An 18,539-nucleotide genomic window follows, 5' to 3' on the forward strand; every position below is an offset into this window, starting at 1 on the left:
ATTTACAAGCCAGTGTGATAGAGGATGCAGTAAAGTTATGAAATATGCATTAAACACCTCATATTGATGTTTGACATCTGAGTGTATTTTTTTTAGCAGAGTTCCCTGAGGTGATCGTACACTTCATTTTTAATGTATTACTTCGAGTGGAGAATCTAGAACAGAGCTTGAAAACATTATTCTATGCCTCTCTTTGGGTTTCGGTGTATGTAAAAGCCTTCTCAGCCCATAGAAAACAATGCTTACTTTGACTGGCATTATTTGATGAGAAAAAGTAGGGTTTTTTTTTAGGTTTTTTTTTTCAAAGAATGTTGTTTTCTCTTCCTTGCATTTTCAGGTTGTTATGCAAAGTAAACAGAGTAGTATTGTCTAACTCTAGTTCTCTGATTTGAAGAGAGGAAAGGAGACTAGTTTCTTGTGTTCTTTACACAGAAATCAAATCTATTGAGATATCTGCTTTCTATGAATACGTTGATTTATGTTTCTTAATTTAAAATAAATTTAGCTCAGTAGTAGAAGGAGAAGTTACTTTATCTTGATGCATTGTGATCACAATCCAGTGGTTACGTCTCCAAATGTAAAATGAGATTATTTTAACTGGGGTAACAGAAATTGATTTGAGGAGAGAAACGGGCAATGATTGATATGGTTCTAGGAAGTTGGGCTTAAATAAAATGTCACAACAGAGTGCGTAACTGGGTTTTGGGAATAGGGACATTATTTGCATTTGGTCAAATGATGCAACTTCGTTCTGCATAAAAAGATGTTTAAAACATTTTATGTCAAATGTGGCAAATACAATCCAAACATAGAACTTGAGAAGAAGTGGTTAGATAATATTGAGCTAGAATGTGAGAAACTGAAGAGTTTGAAATGTTTCCTGGCCCCATCCATCATCTTATCACTGGATTAACTTTTAATAAATGAATCAGAAAAAATGTAAGGATGTGACGGGAACATCCTGACACATCCTGTGACAGGACTCCACAGTCCACAGAGTCTGGACTCCACAGAGTCCAGACCAGAGTGAAACCACTCTGTGGAGGAGAGTCATGGTTTCAGAGACACTGTAGAAAGACAGAATCCCTGCTCTGTGGTCCAGGTACACTCCTATTCTGGAGGAAACTGGACCTGGTACTGGAGTTCCATTGTTGTTGTGATAAAATGCGCACCTGTTTGTGTCACAACGTAATGACCAAGATTTGTCATTGCATCCAAATAAGCATTCCTCTGACTTTCCTGTTCTGCTAATGTTTTTGTATGAAACTGTTAAACGAAGTACTCCTGGTCCACTGCCAATGACTAGTTTTATGGATTATTAACAGTAGATTAGGGGGCATATATTAGCTGCCTAGTAGTAAAAGGGAAAATATAAACTTTTATTTATAGCCCATCTCATGTTACACATGATGCTTTGTGTGAAACCAGTGTCATTACACAACATTTTAGATTAGAGCATATAATCATAGCTGGACCTTCATCTTTCAAAGATTAAGAGTATGATCTAAAGAAATTAAATATAGCATTTGCCAGCATATTTTGCTGCTTCATTAACTCCACTGTTACGCGCATAGAATGACCGTAAAGTGTAATTTAACTTATTATTGATGTGGTCTTTTCTGTGCTTTTCAATTACTGAGAGGGCCTTCAAATTGTGTATTTTGTACACAATTTAAATAGTAATTTAAAAATTACTATTTTTAAATAGTAATTTTTCTGTTTCTGTAGGTTGAGAATGTGGTCAGGGATGGAAAGACCAGGACATCATGTACAAATGAATTATCACAGATCGTAAAACATAACTGTTACTCATTACTCGTTTCTGAAACCTATAATTATTCTGGATATGCTTACAGGAATGCTCTTTTCAGAAGGCGACGTTTCTTCTCTGAGTTTTGCAATAATGCTTTTTTCAGACAAAGTAGAGGGACCAAACAAAACAAGATTTCAGCATTTGTTTCAAATGTAGATGCTGCATTCATCTTGATTTCTCATCTTTTGGTAACCAATGAAAAGTTATCCACTCAGACAGGTATTGTAAAGAGACGACCAGGTTAACATTTATACTGACTAATGGCAAAAATAATCTCTATAATCAGTTGGTTTACAAGAGCGAAACGAGGAAAGTTACTCTATTAATTCACTCCTAATCACCATTTTAAAATGAATTTTTAATTTTTTTATATTCTGCTGTGAATGTATGGTGTGCATATGCTTCTTTGTTCAGTCTGTGATGTTATTTGTATTTTGTGTTGTTTGTTTCAAAGGTGCAGTATGTAACTTTTATTAAAAAAAAAAAAAAAAAACAAAAAAAACTACTGTTTCTTTACATGTTAAAACCGTCACCATGCCATGATAGCATGTTATGAAGTAGATGATCTGTGAAAAGATCAGTCTGCTCCTCCTCCTCCCTGAGCTCCTACTGTCGTCTGAAGAAACGCATCGCTCCTGGTTTGCCAAGACAAACAAAAACAAACCAATCAGAGCCAGGAGGAGGGTCTTAGCACTGTCAGCCTACTTCATGTTCTCACTGCTAAATGTGCACATTTCAGAGAAACAACATACCTTTACAGGAAGACGGTTTACCTGCCGTCATCATCATTGGCCTTAATAACTAGGCTAACGATTCATGACATGAAATAGCAACGACACACTGACAGGTGATTGACAGCTCTAAACCCTCCTGCTGGCTCTGATTGGTTGTTTCTAGTTAGCACCGGGAGAAGGCAGAGGAGTTGAATTTTTTTACCCGTTATTTGTCTCATGCTATACTGTCACGACATCGTGGCGGTTTCAAGAAATATGCTTAAAAAAAAAGTTTTATAAAAGTTGCATCCTGCAGCTTTAATGCTCAATAAAAATTCAGTAAATATTTAAATGACAAAAAAGTAACCCAGTAATTTGAGGAATAATATTGTTAAAATCAAAAGGCAATGTTAATTATAACTGCAGCAGTGAGCAATTCAGCTAGAATCTTGTCAGAGCTTCAGAGTGACATGTAATTTATCAAAACAGACAAAGAAGAAGAAAGTTAGCTAAATTGCGACCCAGTTACTTTAGAATTGTGGTTTTGTTTTGCTATGCTATACCGCAACAATTTACCTGCAGCCAAAGCTTTGTTCCTTGAAGCTGCACACATAGTCTCGCAACAAACCCACATGAGCCTCCCTGTGCTTAAAGCACAGATTTAACTGCTGCTTTTTATGATAACAGTACAGATGGTAACTGTGTTACAAAATTATATGTATATACTTGCTGTAACATTAATTGTCCATTCAGAACTTGAATAAATCTGAAAGGAGTTTGACCTTTCTTCTCTCACAACAATGCCAAAAGATTACCTACCATGTTATGTGATTTATAATGCAATTTAAAATAACAGCAAGGCTGACCAAAGTGCAATAATAAAACAACAAAGCTAAACATAAACGGCTAACAGAGGCCAGAGAATAAGAGGTGCACAAATGCTATAAAAAAAAAGAAACATCAAAAACAAATAAAGCAAGTACAAATGTAAAAACTGTGAGGTCAGAGTCGGCATCTCACACTGGGTTGAAAGTCAGGGTGTAAAAATGTGTTTTTAAATGAGATTTTAAAAAAACAACAAGAGAAGCTGCCAGGCTGACGGGCAAAGCATTGTTCAATTTTGGTTCTCCCACAGCAAAAGCTTTGTCACCTCTAAGTTTGCCTTTGAAACGGTTAAAAGCAACTGGTTTACCGACACGAGGGAGTGAGAAGGTGTATATATGGATTCAGCAGTTCAGATAGATAAGAAGGAGGAAAATTATTAAAAGACTTAAAAACTAATGGAAAAATTATAAAATGGGTTCTGGAATGAACTAGGAGCCAGTGAAGTGAAACAAAGCCAAGGCTGGAGAAATGTGTTCAGGTTTACTTGTTCCAGTTTAAAAAAAAAAATGGAGCAGCAGCATTTTGCACCATTGGTATGCAACCTGTGAAAGCCTGAGTATTGCCATTATGGGAAGTTATGAAAGTATGTATTACTTTCAAATTTTTTTGAAAGATTGAGCCAGAGATGATGCTTGTTTCAGATAAATGTAATTTTCTTGATGACTGTGCACCAATCATCGTTCTTTAAGATTTTAAACATTTTTGACCACCTGGGCTTTTACTGTTCTAAATGTAAGATGCGAGTATAGAATCTACGGTGAGCAAATTTTGAGAGAACACGCCACAGATTGCCCCTTATTTTGAAAAACATTGCTGCAACTTCATATCTCTTGTATTTGGGTGTAAGTGAAATTACCAGGCACATGTTTGCAAGAAAACCAGCAGACTACACTAAACTCATTTTGCATTCTGAAATGACACAGTCGGGAGAGGGTTGTGCTTGCTGTGGCCAAAATGCAGCATCCATATCAGCCATCCAGTAGATCAATTTTGTAAAACTTTCACATATTAAGTCTCCATCTCCAACCTCCTGATGTACCTTGTGCAGCACAGATACGCCTGTTGCACCACCGGCCTGCAACAATTTCCTCCACTGCCTGGGCTTGTCTGTCACAGCGCAATCTACAGCACTGTCATTTCCATATAACTCAAAGTTGTTCCAAATATATATTGCAGGGGCAGCGAAGATCAAGCCGTGCATATCAGCACTCAGTTCAATCTGCTCAGTTGAAAATACATTCGCTGCGAAACGATTTTGAATGTTTTTGTTGGATGGAATATTGGTTTGACTAGTGAGCAGACAAAGGGTCTTTTGGTCTGAAAATGAAGACTTCAATGATGGCTCTTTTATTTTGGGTTCTCAAAAACATGCCATAACATGCATAAAGCTTTTCTTCTTTTTCTTGGCATTTCTCTTTTCCTTGTAATATTTCTGCAGTCACAGCAATTACTAAGTTATGCCTTAATATGTGTATGTAATAACTCGCCATATAACTCCAATTGCAGCACATTTTATATATTGACATCTTTGGTACAAAGGTGTAAAAGTCTTCAAATAAAATGTTTTTTTTTTTTTTTTTGCAGTAACCTCTCTATGTCCTGAATAATTATAGAGCCTTAGTTATTGGAATCACTAACCATTTCTATTTTGTAATTTAAAGTTGATTATAATTTCTAGGAACCTCTTTCTAATCCATCACTCATTGCTTCCCTTGACAATAAAAATTCAAAAGACCTATTTCCCTTAGCCTCTCTCCTAAATGGAAAAGACAAGAGACCATGCCTTTCAAATGAGAGATGGACGAAAGTCATCATGAAACATGATTTCATTCTAACAACTGCACTGCTGTGCTGCCATGAACAAATAGATTTGTCGTAACTGACCTAAAACAGCAAAACTTAAATCCGACTTGATGTCAGACGGCAAAAGTGTTTCTATATGTAGTATGAAATATGTAGTTTCTGTGGGAACAGGTGAAACGACTTTCCAATTATTATTAAGAGCATCCTTCCTACCCGATATTGTGAGAACACTCCAGACATGAATCTGATGGGCACTAATTTTGTGTTGATGCAATAAGAGAAAATGGGTACAATACTCACTTTGTGTGTAGAATCTATATATTTTGTCTTAGTTGTTTTTCTGTTTCGAGCCCAACTATAATTACCGCCAGTCTTATATTGAGTGGAGCTTCTTCATTCTGCAAAAACAACTTTGACCAGGTCCCATAACAATTACCACCTGTTTACGTATTGATTTACCAACAAGTGCAATACATGGTTTGGTGCGAGTCCAAACCTTAAGACTGCACCACATAGTTTGATTGTAGGAAAGTCACAAAAGTTGCTCGCTCACAAGTATTTTTGATTCTAAAATTTGGTTCTACAACACTGTGATCATTACAGAGAAAAAAAAAGGGGCTTTTCTGTTGGCGGGAAAGCAGGAAGGTCAGTTGAGTTTTGACTTTGCATTTGAATTAACATGTGGCCATTATCAGATTGAAATAATAACAATCAGATTTGTTATGCTGTATGCTTGCACACGTGTGCTAATCTGTGGCAAAACTGGAGTCCTGCAGACCTTAATCAGCTGTGGCATCTGTCTGGTTGGCATGAAAAATGACTTGAGCTGAATGTTAAAAGAAAAAAAAAAGGATTGAAATATAAAATAGCTATTCTGAAAAATGGAAAAGAAACATGTCTGTTTTGAACGACCTGCAGTTTTAACTCTAATGCTTAACAAAATAAGGCCTGCACACATGAACAAAAGAACACAAGGTTACAGTCAACTAAAGGTAATGCATTATGGATGATTGGAGGGAAAGAATATGCAATGTTGCAATAGAATAGAAATATCCTTTATTCTCACTCAGTGGGGAAATTCAGGTGTACCAGCAGCAAAGTGACTATCAAAAGGAAGCTTGTAGATTCGCACAAAGGTAAAATATAATGGACAACAGTGAATATGGATGGGTGTTTATCGTGTCACTTATTGTTGCCATGAACATTTTCATCATCGTGATTACTGTTTGAATTTATTGTGACGATGCTTTTACTTGGTGGAATGTAGACAACAAAGTTACTTCTCTCTTTGTAACTGGTGTTCCAAATACCCACATTTCAAAATGTCTGTTTTCTAACTGCAGTATTTGTGTTTGTGGGACAGTGACATGCAGCTAGAGCCAAACAGTTGCCTAAAATAGCTTGCAAAGTTTTTTTATTTTTTTTATTGTACGTTAAGATCGCTGCATAAAAACAGAACATTTTTATTTAAATGTCTTATCACCCATCTCTGATGACCAAAACTAAGAAATAAGACTGAACAGTTATTAAATAAAACATATTCAAGTTCTGTAAAAAATGTGCAAATAAGTAGTACACATAAACAAATGCACAAACTATGCATGTAATATAAAAATGTTTCCTGGGAAGTGAGTTCATGTTGAGATGGCATACATAATTATTCCATACTCTTCTCTATCTTCCTACAACAGTTTTAATAAAGTATTTTCTTGCTGTTAAATAATTTTGTCTCCATTGTTCTCTCTTATATAAAACGTCTGGGCATCAGAAAAATTGCTCATTTATTTATGGTACGCAGAGGTCTTTTGGTCTGTTTCATGTTAAATATTCACAGGAATGCCAGACTATATGATGAACACAATCATCTGGTGGAGAGCGTGAAAGGAAGAAGTCTAGATTTTAGGCGCTGGAGTTGAGGTGTAACTCCATGTTCAGGTTGTGTGGGAGGCTTTTTATTCATGCACATGTCACAAAAAAACGGCTCTCTCTCCTTTCTCCTTCCTTCCTTACTCTCTTCTCCTCACATCTGTCTCTCCTCCTTCACAATTTCGCTGCCCTAATTTCGAAGCGACGGCTGCAAAGCGCGCTTGTTCTGTCAGCAGTCCATTTTTTTTTTTTTTTTATTGTTTGCCACTTCTTTAACACCTTCATAATGTTTTTCATTAGAATTTGCTGTCAGTACCCGTCAGTTCCACTCCATCCGATTACTGTGTTTTTCTTATTTCATTTTCATTTATTTATTTACTGTGGTTGCATCCTCCTCCGTCTATTGTCTGTTTCTTCCTCTACTGGGAATTCAATTATCCCGACCAATGTTTTATGATGTTTCATGACGGATTCACTGACGGATTCATTATCTCATCTCTTCGCATGACAGGATAGTTTTGCATACCTTCACAGTGTGCATCTAGATTTATGAAATAACGATACCGTTTCTGAGGGTTTTATTCACATGCTTAGCTTTCCTTTTCTCCTAATTACCAGATTTTTAGAAAAACCAATGAACTCATGGGAAGTGGTAGAAAATGTAAAAGTTTTCTTAAGTGTCTTTGAATCAACTCAAAGCTGTACTCTGGAGTCAGTTTTTATTTCTTTGTGCCGGTAGTTTTAACTTGAACAGCAGTGTTCTTTAGGGTACCTCCTAATTTGCAACACAGACTTGAACTTTACTCAGCTTTGCAAAAATATCTCAATTTATTAGAACATATAGATAGGATAGGTTTTGGCTGGTAAATCTACAGTAACTCTAATTAAATGTTTTCTGCTTTTTTGTAGTTTTCCTTTTAAGTTTGAGCCAAGTAAGGACAAGATCTAAAGTTGCAGCAAGACTGTCACATTTTTTTCCTGTTTTTTTACAGGATGTGTTAACCTCTGGGGGTGATAAAAAGGTCAAAAACTCTCTGCCATTTTTGTGTGTTTGATCTCATCCTTTTTTTATTTCGCTCTTGTTAAAATTTCACAAAACCTCAGAGGAAAAGGAACCTCATAAAGCATGACACGAGAGTATGCTAATTCCGAGCCGACTCGCCTTTCCCTTCATTACGTGCGCTCTTTAATAACACTCTCTGTGTTGCAGGAAATGAGTTTGGCCATCCTGAGTGGCTGGATTTCCCCAGAGAAGGCAACAATCAGAGCTACCACTACGCCCGGCGGCAGTTTAACCTGGTGGATATGGATCATCTCCGCTACTGTCAGCTCTACGCCTTTGACCGGGACATGAACCGCACCGAAGACAAGTACGGCTGGCTGGCGGCTCAACCTGTAAGGACAACACACACTGACCTCTTGAATTTTTGTGCAGGGTTAAATAATAAAATCACAGAATTTGAAAAATATTACAAAATAAAGAAAGGCAGCTGAACCCTGTTGAGTGATGCGTACAAAACACTAAACACAGGCATCAGTGCTTTAACATTATTCAAAAGATGGATATTAACATGGTTGGGTGTTCAGTGATGAGGAGAAAGACAAGTGTGTGAAACTACTTACTTGGATTTGTCCAGTTTTAAACAACTGGATTTGTCCAGTTGTTTAAAACACTCTTTTTAAAATCCAGTCATGCTATTATTCGCCCCAGTATTGAATGGCTGCTTGTGACATTCATTTGCGTGAAAAAATTTATATATGATAGAATTCTGGTAGATGTAATTTCTGCTCTGGGTCTGACTGGCATTGATCCGTTTCCCTATTTCTTTTAGCTGCTGTGTACCTTGAATGCTTTGTATTAGCAGGCTTTGCAGTGAATGGAAGCAGCTGAAAGTCTTACTTTCTCCACCTAATCAAGTGTTCACCAACACTTTAGGGGTTTCTTTTTTTTTGGAAGAATCGTAAAGCGTACACTTTGCTGTGTCCTTGTTAGCTTTGGATTATTTCTTCTTTTGAAGACACGGTTCAAGTTGTTTCAAAATCCTGCAACAAAAAAATTTTATTGAACAAAGCCTGATTGTGGTGGGAGGAGACAACATTGCCATTTTCACCAATTTATTTATTAATCTCAACCATTTGTACCATTAGATATTTCTCCTAAGTAAACTTTCTTTTGTCAGTGTCAATGGGACTGTATGATTCCACCTAAAATATCACCAGTCATGTTTAGTATTACCTTTTAGTTTAGAGGTTTGTGGCTCTGTGTCAGAAAAGTGTGTCTTAAAATTACGTTTAAAAAATAAATAAATAAATTAAATAAATAAATAAAAAAATCTGGTTGTGATTTACTTTGATTATTTTTTGGTTGTTTGGTAATAACATAATTAATTTCCCCCTTTAGTGACACACAAAACAAATTAAAAGGCTGAAATTTTATTTAGAGATTAAATCTGTTAAACATTTGTCCACAAACAAATGTATTTTTCAGATAGCATGCAGAAATAAAAGCTTCAAAAATGCAGCTTGTTTTAGAAAATGACTTGTTTTTCTTGCATCTTCTTGCAGTTCTCCTGTTGAGCAGTAATGGGTTGCATTTGCATATTTGAACTCCTATCTTTACCTATAATTGAGAGAGAAAAAAGGTTTAATTCTTGGAGTAGTTTCAAGACAAATAAGGGAATAAAACAGATCAAAATCATGACTAACAGGTTTTAGATGAGACTGGAAAAAATAACACCGCTAATATTCCTCGGAAACGGTTCTCAAAACAAAATCCACCTTTTGATGTTTCATGCTGACCTGCAGATGGATTAAAAGCAGCAGAGTCTGAGAAATATCCCACAGCATAATTACACGCATGCTTAGATCAGAGGAATTATTTCAGAATTTTGCTCTAACATTAAACAGTGCATCTTCTTACATGCCATGGAAGTAAATGAGACGGAGCTTTGGATGTGAGGGAGAGGAAAAGGAGCCTTTTGGGAGAGTGATATGAAATGCTTTTCCCAGAGGACGCTCCTGGCAAAGAAGACAAATATCATTGGCACGAGTGCTGACCTGCTACACACTGGAGACTGTTCTTCTTGGCTCTTTCTGTGTTTTTAGTGTAAAATGGTTCGGTAATTGACAGCTCCACAATACACCTTTAAGACGTCACCATCTGTAAAATAAGTCGCGTGTAAAATAATTGCCAAATTATATAGTAACAGTGTGCGACTGTAATTGCCTCTAGGTGCTTTTGTGTGTGAAGCTCAGGGATCTGGGGGAGAGCAGGGTCGTACATCACGAGCAAAATGTCTCCGAGTCATTTTATTGACACCTCAGCCGACTAAAGGCAGTGAAAAAGAAATTCATGTTGATTCTTCAAACAGCGGGGCAGTTTTCCAAATCAAACTGCAAATCAAAGTAAATTTAGTTCAATTTAATGTCGACCCCTAAGCTGTTTTTAATACCCAGCAGGGTTATTGGGCTGTGGAAAACTTAACTGCAGATGCGATATTTACTATTGTTGCTAAACAGAGGGAAGCAGAGCAGACACAGCTGGTGCTAAAGACATATTGTAGCGGAACAAAGAGCAGGGCCACTGGGTTCTTCAGAAATGACCTGGAAATTAGAGCCAGGCATTTCAGAGACTCCCATAAGAAAGTTTAGTGAGTATGCTGAGAACTGGAATGTTTTCCTGGATAACTTTAACCTGATTGTAATAATTTCTTGTTAAAATATGAGCATAGCTGAATAGTTTTCTGATTATTGGCCCTGTAAACTTAACCTTACTCTGTAGTAGACATTGACCTGTTTCTGTTATCCTGTTGTACAAAGTTTGTTTGTTTTTTGAAACGTTGCTGTTCTAATACTATTACATTTTTCTATCACGTCTTGAGAAAGTTCCTTTAACCGAGAATCCTTCATTGGATTTTTTATCAGCTTAGCAATGTGCAAGTTTTTCCTATGTTTTCCTCTGTCTGCCTGGCAGGTTACTACACTCTTTCCCAATTCCATGCAATTCAGTTTCATTATATAACATTTCGCAACAAATGTCATCTCAAGGCACCACATGTAGTACAGAGTGGTCAGTTTAGAATTCAAAATAGTAAACATTTATCTGTGTAAGGGAACCCAGCCAATTACTTTGTGTATTTACTACAAGGAAGCATATGGCAGCGGTCTGGGTTCCCAGTGGAAAAGTGCACAGATCTTTGTCTATATTCTTCTATTGTCAAAAATACACAATTTTGCAATTGTGTTTCCATTAAGTAAGAAATGTAATTAAACTCCTGTGAATGAGCTTGTTCACGCGATAAGTCATTAAAAATCATGGCAGCGGTGAATGTAAACATTAACTTGAAATATTGATATGTTAGCCGTGGCAGTGGCACTCATTATCTATCAGCGTCAGGGGAGACGTCGGCGTCTTATTCAGGCTTTGGCGCGACAGACCCGTTATACTTAGGAGTGCATACATATGCGGTATTTTGAGGAAATTGCAGTAGCTGATTTTACAGAAGAGATTCAGCACGTTTGAATGACACAACTTTTTATGTGCTGTGCCATGCTGTGAGGACTCTGGTGGGGCAAGCTGCACTGTCTGGAAAAACAAAAACAAACCATACACCTGGTACTATTTCCTGTCATCTTTGGCGTCATTTTTCATGAGGAGCAATTTTTAGTAACATCCGGCTGTTGATCACATGACTCATGTGATGTGAAAAATTGCTTGAAAAAAATCGCTTGTTACGGCTGAAAAAGCACATTATCCTGGAGCAAAAACTCTTGGTCAAAAAACGTTACTTTTTTTTTTTTAAATTGGCATGTTGGCGCAATTTTACGGTTAATGGAAACAAAGCTAGAGGATGAAGAATTGCATTGAGTGACTAAACATCCAGCAATCCCTCAGTAAACATGTGGCGACAGTGGAAAGGAAAGAGAGAAGTGAAGTTTAGGATGAGCAGTCTTCTGCTGCGACTGACTGAAGGTGTAAATAGACAGAAAAAAACATACAAAACACTGGTCAGTAGACTGGTGTTTTGACCACTGTCCAGTTGGTCAAAGCCAATAGACCATTCCGATTGTGAAATCTGAAAATACATATTCAAAGCCAATAGACTGGAGGTTCTCAAGACTTTATGACCTGGAATGCCACAGGACCAGTGGTGAGGTTTTTCAGTCCTGTTGAATTTGCCTGGTTACATAATAAACTTACTCCTCTTCCAGCCTATTCACTGCCATGCTAAGCAATCTAACTATTGATTTAAGTGTAAAAATGGCACTTGTAGTCATTTTCTGATTTAAGGGGATGAATGTAAATTTACTTTACTTGAATGTTATGTTCTCTTGTATATTTTGGAAAGCTAAGAGAAATGGGAAAAAGACAGTGAATATTTAATATTAGTCTTTACATAACAACACACCTCTGCCTTCCTTTGCAGACATATTCTCTCACATTATATTCATACCCCAAAGAAATCATAATTACTCCTTTAATAGGTCATAAAGGGGGCACATAATTGTAAAGGATGCTCTGTGTTAAATTCTGATGTAGACACTGTAATTACTGTGCTGTTATTCCAAAGTAGAATTGCTCAGTTATTGTATGCCCTCTAGATATTAAAAAAACAATCCTATAGTAATGCATCACAAAAATTAGCTTGTTTTGAAATGCAAAACAAATCTGATCTAATAATCTTTTCATAAACTAATACATTAGAATGAATAATTCAAAACATTCTACCTTTATAGCTTTAAGATTGTGGCATTAAAGTGGACTCTTGGGAAATATTACAGCACATACAAATAACAGACTAAATAAATTATCTGAAGACAAAACTACAGCGGGAGATAATATTTCTATTGCCGTAGCTCCTGTAACTGACCCTTTGCATCAGACTCTGCAGAGCAGCTGCTGAGAAAAGTCTTATTCATTTATTCAGGGGCTAATACGATATCAGAAAAAGACTTTGTCGAACATCATTCACAGATAATGCCAATAATGTTCAGAGATTCAGCTGTAATAACCAGATAAGTCTGAATCCTCTGCAGGGCTTATCAATGACATTGCCAAGGTAATTGCATTTATTAGATACATTCTATAGCTCAGCTGGTTCAATATTTCAGTGCCGGCCTGATCCAAGGACATTTTGTAGTTGAAAGGAGGAGCACGGGATGATTTGTCAGCAGTTTTTTTTTTTTTTTTTTTCCACTTTGTCTCAGGTGCAAATGAACTGAGGGGAAATGGAAACACGCAGGGAGACTTTGTGATTTGTGGAAACATCAGAGATGTAGAGCTTCAAAGGCCCAAACTGTGGATGTGAACTGAAACTTCTGTCAATGCAGCAATACCAGTGCTGGATTTATAACAAAGGAAAGAAATGCCAATAAAAACCAGAACACCATGAGAAATGGACTCCAGCGTCCACGTTGGACGGGCTGAGACCTTTTTCTCACCGTCTGAAGATAAATCAGACCAAGCCTCTCTTGTTTTAAGTCAGTTAGAATTACCAAAAGGATTTCTGTTTTCTAAATGCAATAAAGAGAGAAACAGTATGTCAGAGTTATTTGTTTATTGATGGTTTTCAAATCAGAAGTTTACCTAATTGTCCTCAGTATTTGGTAGCATTTTGTTTGAATTGTATGACGTGGATCAAACATCTTGGACTTCCTTCCACACACTTCTCACAAAAGCTTGTTGAAGTTCTGACACCATTTTTCCTGGTGTCAGAACCAGGAAGAACTGGTAGAACAGTCCAGTGTGTAAGCTGCCTCGCTTGATCATGTATTTCCAGATTTTACAACTGAAATGGGGATCCCAGTTTTTTATATTCCCAATGAATACAACCAAAATAAATACAACGATGGTCATTTTGGCTAAAAAGTTCCACTTTAGATTCATTAAATCACAAGGCTTTTATTTTATTTTATTTTTTAACAATGAGGGCTTTTGTTCCTGTGTGCATTTTCAAACTGTAATCTGGCTTTTATATGTACTTTAAGGAGCTTCTAATTGAAATCACTGTATTTGTCTGTAAGGTCAAGAATGTGGGATTAGAAAATTAGATGATTACGCAGCATATGCCACCAAATTTGATGTGTTTTGATGCATTATTAAAGTTACAGTGACTAAATGTCCTCATCCCAACATGATATAATGATGGTGTAATTGAAACAAATAGCTAAAAATCGTATTTCAAGACAATCGCCCAATTAAATTATCACTATGACAACATTACCCGGACATTTCATCTTGAGATCTTTCATTATAATTAGGTAATCAACTCCTTTCTAGATAATTTCTCACAATCATCAAAAAAAAAATCATAAAATCATGCAAAGATTGGGTGAGAAAATTGGCAAACTTGTGGGGCTTTTAATGCTGTGTCCAAACACAGTCAAATAACAAATGCACCAAACCACATTAAGGATTTGAGCTGTTAAAATAACTGACATGTTTAGAAATGTTGTCCTAAAAAAAGTCTGTTTCATATAATTTTCTCTCTTAAACTGAGAGCATCTGCAGCTGACTAAATTTTTGTCACAGTGGGGGAAGAGGAGTAGACTGAAGGGTTGTGGACATTCTTTGAGCCGTTTCCTCCCCCCCACACCCACCACCCCAAAAAAAAAAATCTTCCTGAGTGCTGACTTCACAAATGGGGATTTATCCTGCTCTCTTTCCATGGCTAAGATCGACTCAGAGCTGTTCCAGGTCAGTGTGGCGCTGCAGGCGGTGACAAAAACAGAAACTCAACTGTCTGAGACCTAACTTCAGACTGGAATTTCTCACTTTGATATCAGGCAAACATATGTTTGTTTATCTCATGGGGACATTGCTGTAGAAATCTAATGCATAATTTGGATTTTGTAAGCAAACAACAAGAGATTCTACATATATTTGCAAGTGGCCTGAACAGCAGCATAGACGATTCACATGTTTTTTTGAACACGTATGTAAAACTGAATCACAGGGGTTTATTTGACCACTGCTTGATAGGTGCAAGCTAAATTTTATTTTGCAATTCCAAAGCAGTCGCTGTCAGCCAGACGAAGTTGGCATTACTTCAGAGCTCTTGGAGAAATGGAGCGACTCCAGGCTGTCAGCTCATTTCTTTAACCTCCATCCTCTCTGCCGGTCCAGTTGCAGGGGTGCTTATCATCTCGTTCAGCCGTGAATATGCTGCCCTGAAATTGGCTTGGGGAACAAGGCACCAAAAATAGGAGGTTGGGTGACATTGATAATCTCTGCTAATGACACGTTAGCCGTGGCTTGCTCCGGAGGAGAGAGAGGCGCCTTTATCACACGCAGCTGTCTAAAGCTGACAGCGTCTGCCTCACACCATCAGGGCCGCTGCTTTCCGCTGATGAGAGCCACCTGAAATTTTGATGTGGGAGTGCGTCTCATTCTTTTTGCATATCTGTGCTCCCCTGATATAATGTGACCCATTATAACTGTTTAAATCCAGTATGAGAGAGGTAATGACTATTCATGAAGAAATACTTAACTTTAATTTTCCCTTCGCTTTTCCTCCTCCAGGCCTACGTCAGTGCCAAGCATGAAGGGGACAAGGTCATTGTGTTTGATAGGGCAAATGTGCTCTTTATCTTCAACTTCCACCCCAACAAGAGCTTCCAGGACTACAGAGTGGGTGTAGAAGCACCAGGAAAGTATCCTTTTTTTATTCTGATATGCCATGTCATGTCTACTTTCTTTTCAGAAACTGAAATTCCTTTCACACAATCTAAAGTTACTAACAGCAATAATAGCCTTCTTAGCAGAGACGGTGACTCGAGTCTGGGGCTTAGTTGAGTTGCACTTTAGTTGTACAAAGAAAATTTCAAACTTGTGCTGAACAGACCCTAGATGTTAACCCGTGCTCTCAAGACTTAAGGCTTGTCTTTATTTTGCCGTTTAAAGCTTCGGGACTTAATTTATACTTGTATTCAGGTACAACAGACTGATGCTCTGAACACTTGAGATTTGCCTTAGATTTGCCCTTTAAATGTTTGAGACTTGACTCGGGCTTGATTTCTGGGACCAGAATCTCATGAACAATCTTTATATTATGCAGTCAAGGTGAGAGTGAGACTGTAGGGGTAAATCATCTGAGTAAATAATTAATGTGTTCATTCTGAGTTACTGTGGAGTAAACATATGACAGGTTGTCATGGTAATGCTTGATTCTACCTTTTTTTTTTATTTGTATTTGATCCCACTGTTGAGTGAGCATCCACTTAATGTGAGCTGCAGACTGCAACTCTTAACGCAGATGCACAAATTCTCTTGATAAAGGGTGTGTTTGTTTTGTTAATCAGGGATGTTTGTGAAATGTTGCCTTTTATAACCTAATTCATAATGATCTCTTGAATATCTTTCCATCTACACTCTGTATTCAATAGCTATTGAACAAAATGAACTTAGCATGCCTTCAACATCTTCTTTTTTCTCTGTTAGGTGAGTGCCGTTACAGAGCTTTTAGTTTTTCAAAATAAAAGCAGTTCTTTTCACAGTTACTTTTAGAAATTCAGTATTCCCTCTGATTCCCTTTTTACATCACACCTCACTCTCCATTTGATGATCTGTCGGTACACCTTTAGACAGGTTGAGTCTTCAGAATTGAAAGAAATGGTTTTAAATACAGACTTAGTAAATAGATTCCTAATCTTGCAAATCCTTGCACTCATAATGAGGGGAAAAAAATCTATTAATTCTATATAATGCACTGTATTGTGGTGGACTAGTGTAAACAACATTATTGTAAAAAATGTTTTTTTTTCAGAACTAAATCGAGTCCTGTCTGTGTCTTCTAGAAGTTTAACAATAAAGAGTGTTTACCTTTTTTTATTATTGTTATTTTAATAAACATTCACATGTGTACTATACTTTGGTAATAATTACAATTTATCAGTAGGGCATATATTATTTTAATGTAATATCTTTACAGTTCTAGTCCAAATAATTCACAGCAGTTGATAAGGTTTTGCATGTTTAATTGCATGCTCTGAAAATTACAAAGATTTTGCATATAACTGAACTTGGCGATAATAATTTCCATTCCTAAGCTTATAGCGATTCTGTATTTTTGGCCAAAGAGATGACAGACACTGCTCATTTTAAAGACTTGAGATCTGAATTGGGTTTGGAAAAAAGTGACTTGTGAATGTCACTGCTATTGACTTACCTCTTTTAATGCACTATATTTGTGACACCTTTATTTATTTTATTCCTTTCGTTCCCTGAGAAAATTGCTAACAGTATTTTGCCAAGATAATAAAAGGAGACAGAAAATTGGAAAGCTGCAAATGAACAATCCACACACAGAGAAGTGGACTCCTTACCCTGCTGGAAAATATTATTGTACACCTAAGGAACTCTGTGGCTTAGCAAAAACTGTATGCAAGTCCCCAGATAATGATGCCTCATTATACATATAATATAAATTTAAAGTAATAACCGCATTCCACTTATATCAGCTGCATTGGGAAATGCTACAGAATTGCTAATGTAGCAGCTGATACAGTCTTCACTTCTCCTATTGTCAGCACTCTCCAAGAAATGCTTACACCAACAATGTGTCAATCATCATAGTTTCGTTCCTTACTAGATGCTAAAAGCGGTTATATGAAGAAGACTGTGAACTCTCCTTCAGTTTTTCGTTTTATGAGGATATAATGAAATGTATCTATTTATATGTAGAAAATGGTAGCGTAAAGTCCACAAAACTCAACAGATTAAGAACTGTCAGTGCATCCAGAAAGATATAGTGAAATTTGGATTTCAGGTGCCTTTCTACACTTATAGATATTGTCGGATATAACCTAAAGAGCGAAACATTTTTATTATGTACTGAGAGGTGAAAGAGTTGTACTGATGAAGGTTGTGGTTTTTCCCACTACTATAAACCCTTCTCTATTAAATATTCCCAGACCAAACTTCCATGATTTTGATTTATTTTATTTATTTTGTGCTCCTTTCTCAGATTTGCATCAAGCTCCCCTTTAATCTTCACATTCACTCTTGATGATCTTAAGAGCTTGACTTGTCTCTTAATTAAACTCCTACGTTTTGACGGGGGGCACAAGACATTTTAGGGTACTAAGAATGTCCCCTGAGAAGACTCTAGGCTGAGAAGTGGATCAGAGATTTAAGCACTCTGCGGGAGCCCTGTTAAAAATAAACGAGACTTGTAAAGACGCACAGTTTTAATGACTTTCCCACCTCCCCTTCCCCCCCCATCTCCGAGGTTGGCACTTTGTGTCGTAATTGTTGAGGGGGAATATGAGTTGGTTGTTTATTGCATTGTTGTTATGCTGTTAGAGAGAAATAATATCAGAGCCCACTGATTCAGAAAGACTCTGTTTAGCAACATTGGCTGTCAGGAATTTAATGAGTCCCCCAGTTGTTATTGCAGCAGGCCTAATGATCAAGAATGTGTAGGGGGACAGGAAGCTGACAGATCTGTATTTTTCATCGC

The 18,539-nt window shown here is 37.0% G+C and overlaps 1 protein-coding gene across 1 annotated transcript in view; it reads left to right on the forward strand.

Moving 5' to 3' along the window:
- Window positions 1–18,539, forward strand: part of gbe1b (glucan (1,4-alpha-), branching enzyme 1b) — a 108,648-nt gene that overhangs the window by 64,889 nt on the left and 25,220 nt on the right. Inside the window, exons 13-14 of the mRNA XM_008426352.2 lie at window positions 8,291–8,475; window positions 15,602–15,732. Of these exons, the coding sequence (XP_008424574.1) occupies window positions 8,291–8,475; window positions 15,602–15,732 (316 nt within the window). The remainder of the gene's footprint in view (window positions 1–8,290; window positions 8,476–15,601; window positions 15,733–18,539) is intronic.

Source organism: Poecilia reticulata, linkage group LG13, assembly GCF_000633615.1.
Source record: "Poecilia reticulata strain Guanapo linkage group LG13, Guppy_female_1.0+MT, whole genome shotgun sequence".
Taxonomy (NCBI): domain Eukaryota; kingdom Metazoa; phylum Chordata; class Actinopteri; order Cyprinodontiformes; family Poeciliidae; genus Poecilia; species Poecilia reticulata.